The sequence below is a fragment of the Monodelphis domestica genome, chromosome 7 (genome assembly GCF_027887165.1).
Source record: "Monodelphis domestica isolate mMonDom1 chromosome 7, mMonDom1.pri, whole genome shotgun sequence".
NCBI classification, from domain to species: domain Eukaryota; kingdom Metazoa; phylum Chordata; class Mammalia; order Didelphimorphia; family Didelphidae; genus Monodelphis; species Monodelphis domestica.
This window is the reverse complement of record NC_077233.1, coordinates 62,606,405-62,629,086: the sequence shown is the minus strand read 5'-3', so window position 1 is coordinate 62,629,086 and position 22,682 is coordinate 62,606,405. Positions and strand designations below refer to the sequence as shown.

Below are 22,682 nucleotides of genomic sequence, written 5' to 3'. Positions count from 1 at the left end.
TTTTCTCACCTCATTCTCCTTCACTTTTGGTTCCATTTTAGCCATGAAAACAAAAAGTATTTCCCTTATTCCAACTCTTCCCAGTGTTGCTAAAACTGATAATTACCACCTAATGTAAAACTAATCAGTTTGTGTTTTGAAACACAGATCATAATTCAAACTGGAAGCTGACACTAATCATTTGATGTTCACTTGAGGAGACTAGATAGGCTGTGCAGGAACATTTCAGTCAGACTACTGATAAGGAGAAGGGAAATAAAAATTATTGGTGTTTACTCTGCCTGCAATGCTCATGGAAGGAAAGTGTTTTAAAAGGGAGCACTTCAGAATGGTTATTCAATCTGAATTTTACAGATAGCACTGAAAATATTTTCTCACAGAATGCAGCATATCTCTGCCATCATATCTATCCTGTGCGCCGTTCACGTCTTTCATTGCAGGAATTCTCACTCAATTTTGCTCCATTATGAGCCGACTGTGACCCATAGTACACAATGCATTCAAGAATCCAGCTGGAAATTACTACCCAGGAACATCTGTCCCCATTGCGCAGCTTGCCAGCCCTGCCTTAGGGATCTAAGATGGAAAACAACTCTGATTCCCCATGCAGAAACAACTTTTCATTCTACTTACAAGCTGAGCTAAGATGGAAATTTAGGGTTCAGGCATTTTTCAAAAATTATGTTCCTGGAAAAACATGTTATGAGTTTCTCTTTAAAGAACACTGTTTGGAACCTTTTTTTCAAATTCAGACACTTCTAATAAAAGCTAATCCAGAAGCATCATGTGGAAATGCATAAAAATCAAGAAGGCCACCCATGGTTCTCACCTCACAGTCACTTACAAATCTGTACTAAATATCAATTATTGATTAAAATATAACAAGATCTCATAATTATATGATATAATTAATATAGTTTGTATCTTATATATACACTTGCTTTGTAAGATTTATGTAGAGATTTTAAAAGATTAGAAGAAGACATCTGATTTCATACAATCCTAAGCCTCTGAATCAGCCTTTTTTTCCTTGATCAGTATCAGAGGATCAAGGAGACAATCTAGTACCTCCCATCTAGATTTAGTTTTGCTTCTCTAGCGATGCCTAGAAGGGCCGATCAATAAACATACTCTATGAATCAAACAAAAATAAAAGCATGAAAAAGGAGGGTAATGAATGGATAGGTGTTGGATATTTTTCTGGTCAAGATTCTAGATATATATAGAGTCATTCTCATCCCTATTATCTTTGTCCCCATTAAAAAAAAAAAGGGGGAGGGAAAAAATCATGCAGTGAACATTCCTGCTATTGTCCTGACTTAATACAATATAAATATAGGCTGAGTACCTAAAACTAAATAGTTCTGGGTTGCAGAGTAGGATGCTGTAATAATATTTTTTTAAGTCATAGAAAAATAAAAAGAACAAAGATATTAGACTCTAATACTGGCAATTTTAAAAGTCATTAGCAGGGGGGAAAATGTTTTGGATATTAGTGAAGAGTACACAAGAAATGTTCAAAAAGATCAAACCTACTCTCTTTCAGATCTAACATTGCCACTCAGTGAGCTAGGGTTCGTTCCCACCTTTAAAGAAACAGAATATGAAAATGCCTAGCTCAGTCAGCTCCTGGTAAAAGTGAGCTGAACCTATGAGGACTGGTTATCGGTCCTTACACCTTCAAATGCTTCAGAAATCATCTGATTACTCTTACACTGATACGAGAAAAAGATGTGAAGGAGTCTATGTGACCTTTTGCTTGAAACAGAACTCTTGCCATATGGTTTTCAATTGGAAAGCAATGGTTTTGATTTTAAGAGAAAGCTCTTTCTAACCTCTGCCATGTAGATACAAGCCTAAAAGCCACATTTTTATTGATTACAAAAATAAAAAAGAGAACACTGCAGTATCTCTGAAAAAAGTAGACACGTAAGCAGCAATTCTCTTTAAGAAACAAAGGAGGCATATGAGAAACCGCCATGTCTAAGGCCTGCATTTTATTTTGTCTTGACTAAGTCCGAGGTCATTCCAACTATGCTGACCTGTTACCCTATACATCCATCATAAAGATGTGAGATTGCAAGCAAACACTGCCCTCTTGTGCACCAAACAGTTCTAGAGTTAGGACTTAGATGCTTTCTAACAAACAGTCCGAAGACAGTTTTCAGTTTGTAGATGCCAGTGGTCATGGGGACCCTCTGTTGTATGTTATGCAAAAGATACCAGGGCATTTGTTAAATGAAATGTCTCTCAGTGTATTTTGGAGCACATTTTAATAAGGGGACAGAGATTTAGCTAAAAATTGCACACTGAATAAAAGAACTGTGTGAATGCTATTTCAAAGAGGGAAAGAAGGAAAAAATGCATTGTGAAGAGAAACAATCTGTCAGGCATCAGAGCAAAGAAGTTATTTGGAAAGAGTTTTTTTAGGAAGTATTATCTAAGAAATCTACACCAAAGTAGCAGAATTCCTTTTTGATACGGAAAGTCATTCCCTAGAAGTGATATTCCATTTCATTTTAGAAAAGAAAAAACATTCTTTCTTGGATGACCCCCTATGGAGCTTTTGGCTTACTGTTCTAGTTCTTCTATCTACCCTGTCTCAACCCAACCCCTATTTGTTAATATCATCATTTCTTTCATTGAGGTGAACAGATTGCTTCTGTATTATTAAGCCTCTCCAATGGTGCCTGAGGCAGCTAGGTGGCACGGTGGATAGAGTGCCAGGCTCGGAGTCAGGAAGACTCGAATTTGGCCTCAGACACTTAGCTGTGTGACCCTGGGCAAGTTACTTCACCCTGTTGGCCTCAGTTTCCTCATCTATAAAATGAACTGGAGAAGGGAATTAGCAAATCATCTGTCTTTTTGCCAAGAAAACGCCGAATGGAGGACACAATTGAACATGACTGAACAACAACAACAATAACAGTGCCTTAGAAACACAAAGTTCATATAATTCAATGAAGTCTTCAGAAAAGGTTTTATTAAAGTAAAGTGTCCTAACATTTTTGCCTTCTGAATAACATTTTTAAATTGCTTAAGCATTACAATTTGTACATTGTCTCCTCCACTAGAAGGTGAGATTCTTGAGGGCAGAGACCATGCTTCTGCCTCTCTTTACATCCTCAGGGCTTAACATCATGCCTAAAAGAACAGAAAAATTGGAGGGGAAGAGGGGCAGCCAGGTGGCTCAGTGGATTGAGAGCCAGGCCTAGAGACAGGCAGTCCTAGGTTCAAATCTGGCCTCAGACACTTCCTAGCTGTGTGACTCTGGGCAAGTCACTTAATGCCCATTACCTAACCCTTATCACTCTTCTGCCTTGGAACACAATATTGATTCTCAGTCCAAAGAGTCCCATTGGTCCAGTCCTGGTCTAAGTCAGGTCTAGTCAATAGAAACCTTCAGAGAGTTTGGGTTTCTTACAGTATAAGTCCAGAATCTTGTCATCTCACCTCCAAGAGTTTACCTAAAGGAGCAGCAAGGTAGCACAGTGGATAGAGCACCAGGCTTGGAGTCAAGAGGACCTAGATTAAAAAATCTGGCTTCTTGACACTTTCTAGCTTTGTAATCCCATTTGCCTAGCCCTGGTCCTTCTGTCTTAGAATTGTTACTAGGACAAAAAATAAAGGTTTAAAAAAAAAAAACAGTATACCTTAAGTCCAACTTAAGCTCCCAGGATCCTCCAAATCTGAAAAGATCCAGGTCTAGGCCAGACCTCACAGTCACTCTAGATCACAATAAACTGATTTAATCCCAAAATATAACAACACCAACCTGACTTCTGAGAAAGGGAGAATAAATATAACTTGTCTCATTATTCATCCACCTGCATTAATTTCACACTTACTTCCCACTAGATAAGCCTCAGACATTGCAGAATAGTAGTAGTCAAGTATATGCCCTTCCACATAACAAAACATGGTTTCATGGAAAGAACACTGAATAGACAGGTTTTGCTAAACTGTTTTTCTTTGATACAGAGAAGTGGTAGGCTGCTATTTAAGGATAAAAACAATATAAACTAAATATCAATAAAAAATTTTTTAAAGAAAACCTAGTTTCAAGTCCGAATTCCACTCTTACTTACCATGTAATCTTGGATGAATCTCAATCTTTAGCCAAGAAAACAGGAATAATAATTCCCTGCCTGCTTCACTCGCAAGATCTTTGTAACAACCGCACGTCATGACAACATACAAGTGCTTGGAAAACTATAAAATGGCACCTAAATGTTATCAGGAAAAGCACCACTCTCTTAGGAAACAGCAGGTGTTAGTGGGGAAAGGTACTAGATGTGGATTGAAGGAAGGAGGTGTGGATTCAAGCCCCAACTCTGACAACAACTCTGTGCTCCCGGACCAGGTAATTAACTTCTCAGCCCCTCATTTTCCTCCTCTGGAATACAATCCTAGTAATAGCCACCCAACCTCTCAGGACTATAGTGAAGAACAAATGGCATGATGTATGTCAAGGGCTTTGTCAGCCCCAGGCTGTCATTAGCATCAGTTAAATTCTCTGGCATATTACAGGGATTTAGGGGGGGGGGGGGAGAGGGGGCAAGGAGGGAGGAATTGCATCTCTCCCTCCCCCACCCAGACCCCTATGCAAACACATTAAAGACAGGAACTACTTCAGTTTTTATCTTTGTGTGCTCAGAGCCTAAACACAGTCCCTTACACCTAAGTTACTAAATAATAAATGAGTAGCTACTGCAAATAATGCAAGCTAATACAATAGTCCTCTCCTTCTATCAAACCACCCAAGAGGTCCCAAACCTATCTATCTCAGTATTCAGTCCTAGTTTAGGGCAGTGAAAGCTGGGATCTGAAAACTTAAGTTACCCAAAATCAGAACACTAACAAAGAGGCTATTACAAAGAAAATCAAGAGCATGTCATCAAGCCTAATGGAAAGAGTACTGGATTTGAATCCGAAGAACCTGGCTTCAGATCCCAGCTTTGCTAAGTATTACCTGTGGGACCCTGACCAAGACACTGTAAAATGAGAGGGTTGGACTAAAGGTCCTCTCAAGTCCTTTCCAGTCTAAATCTACCAACCTTGAATCTCTCTTGATCAAGCCAGTGCTTAGATGATACAGTTTTGTTGAACATCTGTCATGGCTCTTATAAATAAGAGTACAAGAAGTCATCTCCCATTGACAAAGTCTATTCTTTACAAGACCAATGACTGTTACAAGGATTTTGTTTATTTTCTTTTTTGATGAAAGTGGGGCAGATGGAGAAACAGTTAACTGAAAAAGGTTAAACTTTTTTTAAAAGCCTATGCTGATTGGAAACTTTCCCTTCATCCAATGACTCATGATGATGCTTTGTAACTATACTTGATATAAAGTATACTTAATGTCAATTAAAGAACATAATTTTTAACACCTGTTGAACTGAACAAACTATTCTTCTGTTTTCATATTTAATGTACTCTGTGTCCTAGGCACATGTCATTTATGACTTCTTCTGTCAAAGCACAATCAAAGCTATTTTCAACATGGGTAGGCAGGACAAAGGGGTAAAAGAGACAGAAAAAAGAAAGGCCAAGAGAGATCAATAAAGGGGGTAAGAGGTATGGGACAAGACTTAAGCAACAGACTAGAAGGCTCAGAGCTCTTCAGAGTGAGGAAACAAGTATTTATTAAGTGTCTCCTACGTGCCAGGCACAGAGATTATCTCATTGAATTCAGGCCTCCTAGGGCAGCTGGAATACCAGCCCCTCTATACCTTGGCAAGTTATGCTTATACAAATGCTCCCCACCCCAGAGGCCTCTTGCATCACACTGTATTTGTTTAAGACTGTCTGAAACCCTAAGTTCATTCAGACCTGCACACCATCCAAGTTCATAAGAGACTCAATTTTAGGAATGCTGTATTCCTAGGGCACTCATGTCCCATGAACTAAGGGATGATTTGGGTGCACAGTACTTTTTTCTCAGAGGTGTGTTTTAGGGGGCCTCAAATCACACACTAGGATATGAGTAGTATAAATGGAATGATAGGAACATGGGTAGGGGAAATTCCCTTCCATTAATCTATTTCACTTCTCTCAATTTCCTTATTTCTGCTAATATTTCAACATCATGCCAGTTACTAAAGCTCAAAATTTCAGAGTAAATCTTTGACTCTTCTATCTTTCTAACTTCTCACAACCAATCATTTGCCAAGTCCTTACCAATTGTACATTCATACTATCTCTCTCATTCCAGCCTTCCTCTCTACCACTACCCTAGTGCAGGCCCTCTTTATTGCTCATCTGGACTAACAGAATAGCCTCCTAACTAATCTCTGGCCTTGAAGTTCTCTCCTTTAAACCAATTCCTTAAACAATTACCAAGATAATCTTCCCAATGCATGGACACAAGCAATGTCATGTCCTTGTTCAGAAGTCATCAAAGGCACCCTACTGGCTATCATATAAAGATACACATTCCTTGGCTTCTCATTTATTGAAAATCTTCACAACCCCAGCTCTAATTTACCTTTCTAGCTTGATTTTATAATACAGTATTCCCCTTCATATCTATAAGCCATTGGTGCCAAACTCAAATAGGAATGGAAGCCACTAAATCATACATAAGAATCCCTATAGGCTGTATAATGACTTAGTTTTAAAATGTAATATTATTTATATTTTTTGTATTTTTGTTCATTTTGTAAAATATTTCCCATGCGGTCAGGAGTGTTATGGACTGTGTATATGCACCTCAACTTCAAGCAACAGCTAAACTATAGACTGTTACTTAATCTTATCTTACCCTTTCTCACCGTCATATATTTTTATATACTCTTGATAACATACACTTCCCAATAAGTAAAACACAGTCTCCAAAAGAGTTCAGCAGAATCTTCTAATAACATGACTGTAATTGATAGAAAGGAAGAATGTGTCCTTTTAACTTGTACATTGTATTTAGCCTCAGTTTTGTCACTATTTAGTACTGTCTTTATTTGCACTACTGGAATTAATTATCATGTGGGGTGCTTTTGGCCCCACATTCATTCATGTTCAGGCAGCCATCCCCCTCTTTCTCATTCCCAACTTTTACATGAAAGCATTCCTTCCACATTCACACTGTTGAAATCCCTCTGCTGCCTTCTAGACCCACTACAAGTGCCCCTTCCTCTATAAAACATGCACTGACCATATCACCCCAAACTTTATTATAATACTTCTCCTTTGCCATTCTAATAACATGCTTCATAAACATGCCATAAATCCTTATTAGACTGCATATTTCTTGAGAAACTCATCCCTAGTCGCCTGTCTGTGGAGAAAGGAGAGAAAACACCATTCCATAGTACCAGGTCTCTTGCCTAGTCTCCTGTCTTTTATAGGAAAAGAAACATCACTCTACCAAGCACTAGCCTCCTTCCTTCCAGAGAAGAGGAGAAATGCCATTCCATCACTATTCCCATTCACCACAGCAACTCTTCCAAACCTTTTCATATTTTCTCAAAATTCCCATGGTTCCTCCTCCAATCCTCCACCTTCTTAGTTGAAAACTTTGCCCATATTTCATGGAAAAAAAAAAATTCAGACCATTCTCTAAGAGCTCTCTTCTCCTCTCTTCTTCATCTCCCATCACCCAGAAGCCTTCTGCCACTGTCTTCTCCTTCACTGCTATTTTACATGAGGATCTTTTCTCTAAAGAAAATCCCTCTGCAAGTAAACATGATCCCATCTTCTCTAGCAGACTGCTGCCTCTCATTCCTTTTCAGTCTCTCCATATCTAATGACTGCTTCCCTACTGCCTACAAATATAGACAAATGTGTCTATATTCTCTCTCCAAACTCAAAAAAAGTCCTACTGGAACCATCCTTCTCCACTATTATCCCAAATCTTTTTCCCTTTTGGGCTAATCTTGAGAAGACTGTCTATAATCGATGTCTCCACTTCCTTTCCTCTCCATAACTCTCTGAAGTCTGACTTCTGACCTCATCATTCAACCAAAACTACTCTCTACAAAATTACCAATGCTCTCAAAATTGCCATATCTAATGACTGTTTTTCAATCCTTGTCTTTCTTGAACTCGTTGCAGCCATTGATTCTGTCAGTTACTCTCTTTTTCTTTTCTTTCTCTTCTCTGCTCTATCCTGGCTGTCTTCCTATATGTCTGATTGCTCTTCTCAGACTCATTTGCCAGATCTTAACCCAGGCCATGCCTACTAATTGTAGGCACTGTCCAGGGCTCTGTCCTGGGCCCTCTTCTCTTTTCTCTCTATGCTATTTTACTTCATTGGCTCCTATGGAATACATTATTATCTCGATGCTGACTATTCTCCCTCTAATTATCCAGGCCTAACCTCTCTTCTAACCTACAGGCTCACATCTCCAACTGCATATGAAACATCTCAAACTGGGTATCTTGTTCTTGTGGTTCAGTAGTTTCAGTCATGTCTGATTTTTCCTTGGCAAAGAACCTAGAGCGGTTTATCATTCCCTTCTCTAGCTCATTTGACAGATGAGGAAATTGAGACAAACAGGGTTAAGAGTGACTTGCCCAGGGTCACACAACTAATAAGTGTCTAAGGTACATTTGAACTTACAAACCTCAGTCTTCCTGGCTTCAGGCCTGGCACTTTATCCACTGTTTCTCCTAGTAGCCAGCAGCTATATCCTTTATATCCACATCTATTTTACATAGTTGTTTTCATATAGTCTGTAATGTGTGAAGGTCTGCCATTAGACTGAGAACTTCTTGAGAGCTGGAACTATCAGTGCTCAGAGCCTGGCACAGGAGGAGCTTAATAAAATGTTTACTGATTGGCTGAAAGCAAGGGTCATAATGTTTTTCATCTTTGTAATTCCAGGGCCATGCATATAGTAGGACCTTAATAAGTGTATGTTGAATTTAATCAATGCAACGGGCTTGTGTCATGCTCATTTCCTGATCCTGAAGCTCTTGTACAAGTTCAAAAGTTCTAAGCCTATCTCAGTATCAGGTCTGAATTAATGGCCTTACTTAAAAGACCTCCAGTAGCAAAGTGGAAACAGACACACGAGACAATGCCCTTTGAGAGCAATATCAGCAACCCAAGGTGACAATGAAGCTAGCATTCTGAAGCTGGAAGGTTAAAGGTTCACAGAGGCAAAAGAATTACTCCACTACAAGTGTCTTCAAATTTCCTCCAACAACCAAGGTCAAGCTGAAGATTCCCAGCAAAAACCCTCAATACGGAATGGCCCTTTGAACTTCATGGAGCAAAGAGGGAAAAACAAAATTAGGGGGAGGGGGTTGGATTTTATATCCTTTTTTCAGTGTTCTTTGAAAAGTCACTTCAATTTGAAATCATCTTGATTAAGGATGTTTAAAAACAGATTCTCTAAAACAACACAAAAGCAGTGGCTGTGTGGGGGGTGAGCTCCTCTGAGGTCACCGTGTACTCCTGTATTAGTGTGCTGACCCTCTGTAGGGCATGAAATTAACCATCAGTGAGTCAGAAATCTGCTACTGGTTAAACTACTTTGCTACGGCAAAGTGGCCTTAAAATGAAATCTAAGGATTGAATTTCTATTGGAAGATTAACTTGTCTAACCTCTCAGCAGGCAAACTTCCCCTGAGGCTGAACCCCGTTTGGAGGTTTGGAACAGTTCAAGAGGCTGCTGGAGGTAAGTGTGCTGAAGGTGGAGGATGACTCCTAGTCTAGCATTTCTCAAGATGGTGATGGTTATTTTGCTATAATCCCAGAAAGTTGATAACTCATACCAAGACCTAAAGCAGGAGTAGAAAACCTGTGGTCCAAAGAGTCAGAACCAGCCTTTAGTTTTCTTAATTTTATCTGACTCTGAGCAAGGATTTCTAATCACAGAGACATAAGGTAATAGCGGTGTTAACTTTTTCATTGTTAATCCACATCCCCTGACTCCAATATAACATATTCAAATGTTGTAAAAGTAGAAACAACAATGGCAATTTTCACACTGACTTGGCAACTAGCATATAATCTCTGGATTTTCCGTCCTCTTTGATGGTTTATAACACTAACAATTCACATTTATATAGTGCTTTAAGTTAGTGAAATATTTACCTAAAGCTCTAAAATTATTTTTTCCCTTAGTTAATGGCCTAAATTAGAAAATCTATTCTTGGCCTATAGCATATGCCTGACCAAATCATTACTTAACAACCGTAGTAGAGAAGTGTTCTGACCCTAACTCAATATTAGGTCTGGCCCTGTCTTAAACATCCACTATGAATTTCTATTTATTTCCTCAAGTCACCCTGGCTCATCCTCACAGAGTCCACAGGGTCAATTTGGTAAATAAGGAATATTCTGACATTTCCAGCACATTGGAAAATAAAGACCATTAGATTATAAATCAAAACAAAAAGAGTTTTAGTTCTTGACTCATGTAAAATTGGTGAAATCACTAACCATTCTGTTTAAAAACTGAGGTAATACTTATGCTGTCTACTTCAAAGGCTTGCTCTGAGGATCTAATAGAATGATAAATTTGAACTGCTAAACAAGAGAAAATTCAAGAGTTATTTCAAGGGTCTCTAATAATGGCTATTAAGTTTATACAGATAGGATAACTACAAGAGAAGCAATTTTCCTTTAAAAGGGTGCAGGAAGGGAGTATCTGAAGATCAGGACCCCAGCACAATATGACCTTGAGTATGGAACCTAAGGTTTGAGTGACTTCAAGTTCTCTGGAATAAAGTTATGCTAATGGTCCAGGAAGTTGATAGAACCAGATAAAGCAACCTCTTAAGGCAGACTGAGACAACTCTAAAAATTCAGGTAATAATTTTAAGAGGAAAAAATGTTAGTTTATCTTTAAGTAGCACCTGTGTGTATGTGCTCCCAAATAAACATCCTCAGGAAGTAGGTTAGGAAAAGAAATTACTTTAGTCTTCCTGAAGGCACCAAAGCAAGAGAAGTATCACCATCATAACATAAGAGATAGGAAAAGAGGTAAAGTCAAGTTCCTCAAGGAGAAAAAGTTGTTTTTTCTTCTGCCAAGGAAGAATCACTGCCATTAAATGTTCCACTCACCTCTCTCATCATCCATCCAACAAAGAAAACTCTGAAGCAATGCTGGGCAAATAATCTTAAGATATAAGAAAGTGAAATTGACAAAGGAAAAAAAAGCAAAAAATAATCTAATTGAAAATATAACAGAAACAGAAGCCACAGTTTTCCTTATGATGCTGATATAGTTTCAAAGTCCAAGGAAAGCAGGAATGGACAAAAAAGAGAGATGGTATTTATTGGGCCAAGCTAGGGTTCATCCATTTCCAATTCTCCCCAGAATTAAATCTTCTCATCCCTTTCTTCCTCTTCCTTTCCCACAGCTTGTATGTGCTTTTGCCTCCACACTTTAAAGTTCAAGGAACCTTTCCATCTGACTGGTAACTGGTAACTCCTGACCTCCTGAATGGGAGATCTTTGATGGCAGGAACTTTCTCTGCTTTTAAATTTGTATCCCTAAGGCTTTAACACAATTCTTTTAGCATAGAGTAAGTGCTTAATAAATGATTTTTCATTAGAAAGGCTTGCCTACCTTTTAAAGGAGCAAACAGATTACAGGTCCAAAGAGACCTGATTATATCCTAATCTTTTCTGAATTTACTGGTAACTCAGAGGTATCAAGGAAATTCATCATCTTAGCAGTTGGAAGAAACCTCAGAAAGCATCTAGTCCAAACTCTTGATTTTACAGAGATACTGACAGAAATAAGTAGCCTACACATAAAGAGCATTTTCAAATTTGCGAAGTCTTTATATCTGTTACCTCATTTCATTCTCAAAATAGCTCTGTGAGGTTGGTTCTCTCCATTTTTGAGTTAAGAGTTTAAATGACTTGCCCAATGTTACATGGCATTGGAAAGGTCTTACTGAGTCCAAACACTGGTATTTGTCCAAGAGCACACAAATAGTAAGAAACAGAGTCAGGATTCCAATCTAAGCCCTCTAATTCACAGCCAAACACCCAAATCTGTGGAAAATACAACAGTCACTACTGTTCACAAGAGATTGACTTCTATCTCTTCTCAAAACAATGACTACGCAGAGTTCAATTCTGTAAGAGTAGAGAATGTATCATAAAGTGTTTGGCAAGAATTACATTACCTTAAGTGGCAATTCCCCTACCAGCTGCACAGCCAAGTAAGATCTGAGGTCCAAGTCCAGAAAGAGGAAAGAGGAAAAAAGACTCTACACCCTGCCTACAAAGGAAAAGATTATACTATCCATTCAAGTCACCCAGAAAACTTTGTAGATGAATACTATATCTTATCACCACAACTATGTGGGCATCAAGAACAGGAAAGCCATAGCTGACTACAAATGTCACTGTTTTAATAAAATCATAGACTTTGGTAAAGAGAAACCCATAAATAGAAATCATCTACCTCAAGGTCTGATGGAAGCTGGGAGAGAGGGAAGGAAAGGAGAAAGAGATAATTTGTACATACAGACTATTCTCACTTTATGTAAGTGAATTGTACTAAAGACCACTATATAAAGTGAATTTGCCCATAGAAGTAGGGAAGGAAGAAAAGAGGAAGACAAGAAAGGGGCCCTAGGCCAGTGGAGGGAGAGGGCTGGGACACAGTTCAAAAACACGGAGAGGTCTGGGGCAAGGACCAGAGAAGAAAACAGGAGGGCAAACAAGCCAGAGCCAGGGCCAGCCATGTGGAGCTTGGAGGGACAAAAAAAAAAGGCACACAAGTTAGAGAGATGCCCAGGGGGAAGGAGGGTGGCAGGTGCACACACTGGAAGTCTCAAGCTAAATTCCCTATTCAACCATGGTGGCAGTGGCAGTGTTCTGCTTTTACTTGGAGATTTTTATTTTAGGGGTTTTTTTGAGGGGTAAGGGTAGGAAATCACAGAGCATTGAGTGGAGGGCAAAAGTAGAGAGGGAGGGAGAGGGAGAGTGGGAAAGCGGGAGAACAGGAGGGGGAGAGAAAGAGAGAGAGCACATAATATTGTCAGTAAAGTTAACATAGGTGTTTTGGGGGGAATGTATATTTCTTTCCTAACTCTTTATATAAAGTCAAATTTCTGTAATGTCAATTTTAGGCAAAGTAAGAACTATCTGTAATTCTCAAGAAGGCTTGTGCAAATGTTATTGTATCCTGGAAAAGATAGGCTTAAGGCTTGTGTACAATCCAAGAAATGTAAAGGATAAAACAGAAAGTTGGTATTAAAATGAAAACTTTCAATGTAATTGGTATTACTATGGTTTAAAAAGCTATTTCTGATTTCCTTCTGACTTTGATTCTAACCTTCCAGCTAAACACCCAACCTCAAAAACAGCAAACATCTTTACATTATTTTCTATTCATAGCATGACTCTAAAAAATTCTTTGATTTAACACTTGATATGTTTTGTTCTCAAGGGCAAGCCCCATAAGAAGAAAAATGTACCCAAACAGAATGAAATATGACTACCTGCTTTCATTTTTCTTGTTTTGGTTCCTGCTCAAATATTCTGCATTAATTTAAACCGAGGGTTTCAGCTCCAATGAGGTCCTGTTCAGGAAATGTCATCAAAAGTATAGCAAGGTCATCCACTGCCCTGCACCAGAAAAAGCTATATGCATGCAAACAAAATGAATTCTGGAACCTAGTGACAACCAAAAGGCAGCAAACTTCTAAGGAAACCAAGGCCACTTTCAAGTCTGACATGGCACTACAGAAAGGGATGGAACGTTCACTCTAACATGAAAAACATCTACTTTCTACTGCACACATACCTCCTATTGGCAGTAATGAGATTTAGTAAGGAGTAATATAAGGAAAAATTAAAATCCTCCCTTCACTAGGAGGTGGAGCTCTAAAGCAGCAGATCCCCAAGGGAAGGGAAGTATGTGCCCTTGAATAAGACTAGGCCCATGTGTTCCCAGATGGAAATACTGGGCCATGCATCTTAAGGCTGGGAGAAAAAGAGAGGTAACAGGTCTGAATGTGAAGGACAGAGTAACGAGCGATGGCCTGAGAGCCAACAGAGCTGCACTTCATTAGCTCAGGGCCCTCCCCTATAGAAGCCTGTTTCCTCTTCTGAGACAGAGATTTCAAGATGGGCAGAGGCAGTCCAGCTTTAATGCTCTATGACATCATTTTTAAAGTATCTTAAGATAAATTCCTATGCATGCTATAATTGAATATCAAATATATTTTATTATGTTCTGACACAAAGTCTCATGAAAAAGAGTACTTGATGGATAATCTTCAAATGACCCACTCTATAGTATAGTTCTTAAAATTGTGCTGATTATCAGAAAGGAACACAGCTAGGTGGTGCAGAGGATAGTGCACTGAACCTGCAGTCAGAAGACTCATCTTTCTAAGTTCAGATCTGGACTCAGACACGTACTTACTAGATGTGTGACCCTGAACAAATCACTTAACTGTTTGCCTCAGTTTCCTCATCTGTAAAATAAGCAAGAGAAGGAAATGGCAAACCATTCAGGTATCTTTGCCAAGGAAACCTCAAATGGGTCACAAAGAGTATGAAACAACTAAACAATTGTCCCTTTTACACATACAAAACAAAGACCTGAGAGGTATTTGGTGTTCGGGATTTCAGCTGTTCTGAACTGCGAATCTTTGCTCTATACTGACCAAAAGCTTCATCACTCTTTCTCCCCTACAAAGCTTTGTCAGCAGGCCTCAGAGCTGCGTATCATCTGAGACAAAGAAGGGAATAAAAGAGCAATCTTTGAGGAATAAAATGAGCTCAGTTAAACATTATTTTGTCTAAAAAGACATACTGATACCTGGAAGACAGACAACTGACCTTTAACAGGACATACCCCATGATCTGAATGGATAGGTACTTTTCCAATGCTAATGTAAAGGGCTTCAGTTATTCAGTAAAAGCAAAGTAGACTCTCTCCCACGATTATTTAAAATCTCTGATATATTTACTTATTTTTCCCATAAGCAGGACCACAGGATTAGACTAATGTGCCTTTTTGTAGATTTTATCTACTCTCATCAGTTTATGCTCAGGGGCTTCTGCCCATGCCCAGAGATCTCAAAATAGGGGGAAGGCAAAGCAGGAGGCAGAGAGAGGCTCCTATTTGGGAAAACCCTGGCTAGCAGGCAGGTGAGCTGTTTGTTAACAATAAGTACAAAAGATCCAAAGACAATCAGCTGTTTTAGCCCAGCAGCCACCAAAATGTTGTCAATTTCAAGGCCAGGATAACAGAGTTTGGGACCTCTTCTTCCCAGCTGGAGTCAAATTAAGAATGACTCTAAATCCCTCACCCCTACCTGAGTGTTTAGATTGTTCATTACAAAAGCTACAACCTTTAAAAATGTATTCTCTAAAATAAATTAATCAAATAAAAATCTGGATCAAGGCCATGCTAATTAGAAGAATTACTATTTTCATTCTCCACAAATTAGTGCTAAAATTTCAGCCAAAAATATTCCCTATAAATTCTAGGTAGGTTAAAAAAAACTATGATAGCTAGCAATGTTAAAAACTTTTAAATTGTTTTTATTAAAATGCTTTATATTTTTTCCCATTACATAAATATAGTTTTAATTTTGAGACAGAATAAGTTCAAAGATACATTAAAATTTACAGCAAGAATGAACATCAAAGACCATCTCATCCACTCCACTCATTTTGCAGAGAGGATCCTGCAAAACTGAGATCCAAAGAAAGGAAGTAACAAGATCAAAACTCTAATAGGCACCAAGGCCAAGACTAGATCTCATGTCTTCTTATCCAATATCACTTCCACTTTTCCACAGCCACCTCTCATGCAACAACAAGGATAAGATCTCCTCATTATACAATATTTGAGGTAATCTGCTCTGGAAGCCTTTTTAGGTAAGTTTTATCATCTCACAAGGGTCCCAAAGATTACTCCATTAAAAAAAAAAATCACTCAAACCGAGGATATTAACCTTTCTTTTGGGTAGTCTGGTGAAGCCTATGGAACTCTGCTCAGAATCATGTTCTTAAATGCATAAAACAAAATCTTGCATTGAAATACAATTATCAAAATGTTTTTTTAAAAAGTTTGAGGGCAAATAGGCAGGGCAGTGGATAGAGCACCAGGCCTGGAGTTAGGAGGTCCTGGGTTCAAATCAGACCTCACACACACCTCTTAACTGTGTGTGCGACTCTGGGCAAGTCACCTCATTGCCTAACCCTACTCTCTTCTGCCTGAGAACCAACACATAGTGTTGATTCTAAGATGGGAGGTAAGGGTTTAAAAAAAAGAAGAAATTGATTATCTTTATTTCTGCAAACTCATATACTCAAATTCGAGCTTTTATTATTGTCCCTTTAAAAGTTCAGAATTTCAAGAAGTTAATGTTTACCAAGAAGTTTGGGATTACTGCAACATTTCATTTACCTATGTTCTCTTGAAATTCCTCCAATGCTGTAGATAACTAAAAAGTATAAAGGGAATTTTCAGCTTTTCAACCATTTCCCTGTAAAGGAAGACAGAAAATTAATCTACTTAAAGAAAAGCAGAGAAAATGCACATAGTGCAAGAATCCTAGTTCAACCAGACTACATACTAAAACTTAATCTGAATAGAAAGTCTCTCATGATATATCACCATAGAGAAGAAAAAAAAAAGATCAAGAGGAATTCATGAGCAGAGCACTTTGGCAGTAGGAAGAATCTGTTCCCTTTAAAAAGGTGCTATAGGTTAAACACCATTGCAATCCAATTGGACCCCAAAAAAAGATGTGGCTACTGACACATGCCCTGCTCTGTCCTAGGAACGATGGAAGACACAAAAGTGCAAAAGCCTCTTAACCACACAGGGGGCTAATAATCTAGGGAAAGGGCACAAACACAAATCACTAAGACACAAGTTAGATTACAAGTACCTAAGAGAAGGCAGTGATATGAGAAATTGGAGGAGGGAGATATTTAAAGTATCAAGAAAGGCTTCACAGAGGAGTTGGCAGTTGAGGTAGATCTTGACAACTGGTATTGTAGTGGTGACACTATAATTGGAGTCAGGAAGGCCTGAGTTCAAAGCCAGCCTCAGACACTGGCTTGTATGAGTGATCCCAGGCAAGTCATTTTAACACTCGGGTTTGCCTGAGTTTCCTCAATTGTAAAATGGGGATTTTATACCTACCTGGCAGGGTTGTTGTGAGGATCAAATGAGATTTGTAATATTTGTAAAAGGACAGTGCCTAACATAGTGGGTACTAGATAAATGTTTACTTAATCCTGTGCTTTCTGAAGAAGGAAGATTTCAAAAAAGATATTAAAAGATCAGGATTTTTGTATTGAGTTATGTGTATATGTTATATTCCCCCACCATACTAAAAGCTCTAAAAGAACCAAGATTTATTTGAATTTCATACATAATTTAGAACCTAGAACAGAGCTTTATATACAGTATGGAACCATTATGGTATTGAGGAAAGATCTGGACTGGAATTCTTCCTCTGACAGTTAATATCTGTGTGATCACTGATAAGTCATTTATCATCTAAGTTCATTTTCTCATCCATTAAAAATGGGGACAATAACACTCATAGCACCTATCTCACAAAGCTGGTTAAAGAACAAATTGAAGGGTAAAGTCAAAGGATCACAGACCTAGAGCTGGAGGCATCTAATCCAGTTACATATGAAGAAACTGAGGTCTAAGGTAGATGAATGACTTGTCCAAGGCCACACAGGTATTAAGTGTCAATGGCAAGATTTGAACCTTTACAAAGTGCCAGCATTTCATGAGTATCAGCTATCATCACCATCATCAGGGATGTTAGTAAATGTTTGTTAAACGGAATCCATTGCAAACCTAAGAAGCAAGCGTGTGGTTGGTAAGAGGCTAGAATAAATTTTTTTTAAAAAGAAAAGAAAAAAAAGAAAGAATTGGCAATAAGCTCAGTCTGATCAGAACTCAGGAGCTTGAAAGGAAGTGATAGAAGATAAGACTGGAAATTTCAGGAAAAGCCTGACTATGAAGAGCCTTAAATGCCAAACAAGATAGTTTGTGTTTATTTAGGAAATCCTAACAATAGCTCACACTTGCATTGTATTTTACAGTAAATACTATAGATTTCTTCAGAAGGCTGTGAAATAGGCAATCCAAGTATTTTGTCTATTTCCCAGATGAAGCAACTCAGCAGAAGGGTTACAGAACCAGCCCATTCTCACTGGGCCAATGTAAGGTGCCAGGGCAGAACTAAGTAACAAGGTCGACTAACAAACCGGCGGACACTCGACTAGATGACATGCAGAGTTGAGGAAAGACTAAGATCAAGGAAGGAGCTGCCCTGGCCCATGAACAAGGAGGCAGGTCCCCCAGGGATGACCTAGAGAAGAAGGCAAGGAGGCCAGGCAGGAGACTACGCCGACAGCCAACGTAAGGGATAATATGGGCCTGAACTATGGGAATCTAGTGTGAACACGGGCAGAAGAGGCAGATTTAGGAAATACTACATGGTCAAATGCTCAAATTCATCTGTGGTCATGAAATCTTGTTGCAACGACTTTTGCTTGAAATGAATGGGCCAGTCAAAGCTTGGAAATCTTCTTCCTTTCCCAAGTTTCATGATAACTATTCAGTGTAAAGAGTTCTATCGTGTCGTACCAAGGGTTGTGCAGGGAATGCTGGCCTGGCTACTCCTTTGTCTCCAGGCCATGGCGAAGACCACCAATGAGCCCTCTCTTCACGGGAGCCTTCGCTTCCCTCCTCTGCAAGCCTTCCAGGCTGACGCGACGTCGGGCTGATCTCGTATTCTCACACGCCATTACTCTACACGTGCTTGGACGTTACTCTCTAACCATTTCATGTTTGCATGGAAGCCCTCTCCCCGAAGGAACGGCATCCATCTTCCCGCCGCCTCGCCCCGATAGAGCTGCACAACTCCAAAGCATCTTCGCCTCACAAGCCTCTCCACGGCCCCGCATAGCAGCTATCTATCTACTCAATCTTCAGTGGCCAGAAGACAAAACTGAGGTTCTAAGTGACTTGTCAAAGCAGGGCCTGAAGCTCCGATCCGGTGCTCTCTTCACTGGCCTGGGCCCTCTCTTAGGCCCTGCTCTCGCCCCACTGCCCAGGGTGTAAGGCAGGATCATCAACTTCTGGTGGGACTCCTGGTCAAGGATGATGGGAGGAGGTACCGGAGAATCGTCCCGCTTTGCCTTGCACTTCCTGTTCGACCTCCGGCCTCCTGGTGCCCTTGTTAGTTCCACACCTCACAGCTGACTAAGCAGCCATGAATACGCGGGCATTAGCCAAGCCCAATTCAGCTCCAGCCAGCCTCTGTCCCCGGGCCAGAGCTCCCTCCGAGCTCCCCACTGAATTAGGTCCTGCTCCCTGAAGGGCCTGGACTAAGCGATCTCCAGGGATCCTACCGGCCATTGGACATGCCGACCAAGCACGTGCAGACCTACTGGAGTACAAGTGCGGCGGGGGCGGTGCAAGAAAATAGCTTCTGCTCTACAGCGCTGCTGAGAGCCAGGCCTGTCCTGCTCCAGAGGGCTGCAGCAGAGGAGGCTCGGAGGCGGACTATCCCAACCCCTCCTTTTACAGCCGGGAAGCCCGAGGCCCAGAAAAGGCAAGCGCCTCGCCCCAATCACACAGCCTCTGAACTTGACTCCCAGGCTTGGGACTCCTGCATTCAGCTCGGGGCCCACCAGCTCTGAGAGGCCTCTCCGGCCCATCAGCTGGTGTTCACACGGCATGCGGATACCCAGGTAACCCTATGCATGTCCTCGTCGGGGAGGGTGAGGAGAAAGTCGCTCCTAGAGGGACTGGGCGCCTGGAAGGCCCGCGGGACAGCTGCTCAAGCACGGGCGACATTAACACACACGTGTGGGTCCAATGACTCTAGGAACCAACGCACAGGCGCGCCAGGAGGGAGACCCCCAACTACAGGGGAAGTGACTCCCTCTCTAGGTACGTTGCTTCCCCGGAAGCCAGAAGAGGCCGAGGCCGAGGCGCATTTGGTTCAAAGTCCGCCCAGCGACACAGCCCAGAGTCCAACCTAAGGCCCTCCTCACTGCAGAGAGGAGGAGACCGAAGCCCTTGGACCGGGAACGACTCACTGAAGAGCACGGGAGGCAGCCGGCCTCCAGCGGAGGCGATAGCTCTGGGGGCCTGGAGGCCCGCTCTCACCCGGCCTGGGCCTCTGTTTCCTACTCCAGAAATCAGAGGGAGAAGGGAAACGGCCAGGCAGGTGCCGAGCCTCGGCTCAGGGCTAGAGTGAGGCGCCCGGGCTCCCTGGCAGGGAGAGTCCGGAGCCCGCATGAAAAGGGAGGGCTTGTCCGTGGCCCCGGGGAAGCGCGGAGAGCAGCCCCTTCCGCGGAAGCCTCCAAAGCTTGCCCAGGGCTGCGCCATGGCCTGACACAGCGCCCTAATACGCACTACTGCAGCGGAACGTGGGCGGGGCCGGCACGTCGCGCACGTGCGTGCTCTGCTCCAGCACATGTAGGTCTGACGTACGGCACGGCAGCCGATACGTACGCCAATGTGCAGGATCTGTTCTGCACGTTCCAGGGCAACAGCCACCCCAGGACCGGTCAGGTTTTTGGCTGTCAGACTTTACTGTGTGCTGTGCTGTTCTGTGTTCTGATAGGCAGCCATGCTCTGCCATGTGATGACGACTACACCCAGCGTGTTCTGTTGTTACCCTTGCCTTCTACCCTGCTGTGCTCTTACATGTTCTTACATGTTATGAGTTAAATTATCACGGATTAGGCTGTACTGTGCTATGGTAGAGGATAGCTGGATAGCAGGACGGATGGCCCTGGAACTGGGAAGATCTGAGTTCAAATCCAACCCGGGACCCTTTCTGAACTGTGTGACCCTAGGTGAGTCACTTCACTCTGGTCATCCTCTATTTTCTTCTCTGTAAAAAGGGGAAATGACAGCACCGACTTCTTGGGCAATCGAGTGGTACGCCCACATTTCAGTCTGATCGGGGGTGGACCAGACCGGAAGGCTCCACTGCCCGGGGCAGAATTTGAACCCAGCTCCTGGGCCTGGCCTCGTTTGCTCCGCCCCTTCCCCCACCTCCACCCCCCGGCTTGCTCCGGGTCTGCGCGGCCCCCTTGCTGGCTGGCTTGCCCGCCCGCCACCCGGCCCCGCCCCGCGCCCTTACCGCCGATGATGGTGCGGATGAGGGAGGCGTGCCCGGGGCAGTCCACCAGTGTGAACTGCAGCAGCCCGGCCTCGGCTTCGGTCTGGGTCTCGGCAGTGGCAGTGACGGCGGCGGCGGCAGCAGCAGCTGGCGCGGTCCCCGGGGGCGGGCGTAGGGGCGGCCCCGGCTGCAGTCGCGCCGGGAGAGGCACCGAGAAGCACGAGAAGCCCAGGTCAAGGGTGATACCGCGCTCGCGGCTCTGCGGCTGCTTGTCGAAGGCGGCCGTGGAAGCCGTGGTGCTCAGCGCCCGCGCCAGGGCCGTCTTGCCACTGTCGATGTGGCCCAGGACGCCCACGTTCACGTTCACCCGCCGGCCGGCCATGGCGCTGCCCCCGCTGCCTGGGAGACCACCTGGTCCCACCCGCAAAACGGCCCCGCGGCAGCGCAGCCCCGGCACGTCCGTTCCGCCCCTGCCTCCGCCCCTCCCGCCCCGGGGCCCAGCGTCCAGATGGAGCAGGCCTGGCAGACCCGCCCAGCCCCCTGCCTGGCAGCGGATCTCTGGTCCCGGCCGCAGGCCCTGCTCTGGGCTGTTTTATCCTAAAGGGTCGGGATATTGAGGAGGAAACGGCCCACTTAACCACTAATTGGCTGTGCCGTGGCCAAAGTTGGCCGCCATTCATTTCCCGAGCTCTACAGCGTGGGCAAAGGGCTCTGACTGACAAGAGGGTAATGGCCGGGAATTGAGAGACCCAACAGGCAACACAGACTGCAGGGCGCGGGGGAGGGGGCGCCCCAGACCCATTGCATAGATGAGAAAGCTGGACCAGACGGAAACCAGAAGACTTCGCCAGGGTCACACGGCCAACCAAGAGGCGCCAAGGCCAGTGCTTCCCCGAGCAACGGTTCCTCCCAACAGGCTTCTCAGGCACCGAGATCCGCTTGAATGATGTCGCTAGATTCCCCCTAATGGCAGCACCTTCCCTCTGTATACTGTGGTATAAATAATATAATCTAGCACAATACTGCATATCATATCCTATAATACAAAATTAAAACACACATATGCACGTATGCATAATGCATGCTATAGAGTATACAGATAGACTATAATGTAGAATATATTCTAAAACCATATACACTAAGATACGTATATTATATATAATCAGTGTGCATATATACTATAATGTCTACCATATTGTAAAACATACATATATGCATGATATGCACATATACTATGTATACTTTTATTATAAACATACAATTTTATGATATATACATATATAATAATTTAGAATATATGTACATAATAATATATGTGTGCTATAATGTCATGTAATGTAAAACAAATAGATATGTATAATGCATGATACAATTATAGGATACATGTATGCTATAATTTGTAATAAATAATAAACCATATACATGTATGCATAATATATGATACAATTGTGGCATATATACTATAATATATAATGTGATAAAACCATATACATTATATTTATATGCATATGATATAATTATAGTATACATTAGAGTCTATTGTATATATAATGTGTTTCTAGATTATAGTATTTATACTATATTATTAATACATAATGCATAATAGATTATATTGTTTATATCATATATTATAACAA

The 22,682-nt window shown here is 41.8% G+C and overlaps 1 protein-coding gene across 1 annotated transcript in view; it reads right to left on the bottom strand.

The window, feature by feature from the left end:
• EEFSEC (eukaryotic elongation factor, selenocysteine-tRNA specific) overlaps window positions 1-21,502 on the bottom strand; it is a 358,290-nt gene extending 336,788 nt beyond the window's left edge. Inside the window, exon 1 of the mRNA XM_007500318.3 lies at window positions 21,067-21,502. Coding sequence (XP_007500380.2) covers window positions 21,067-21,427 — 361 coding nt within the window. The 5' untranslated portion in view covers window positions 21,428-21,502. The remainder of the gene's footprint in view (window positions 1-21,066) is intronic.
• Between the last annotated feature and the right edge of the window lie 1,180 nt (window positions 21,503-22,682).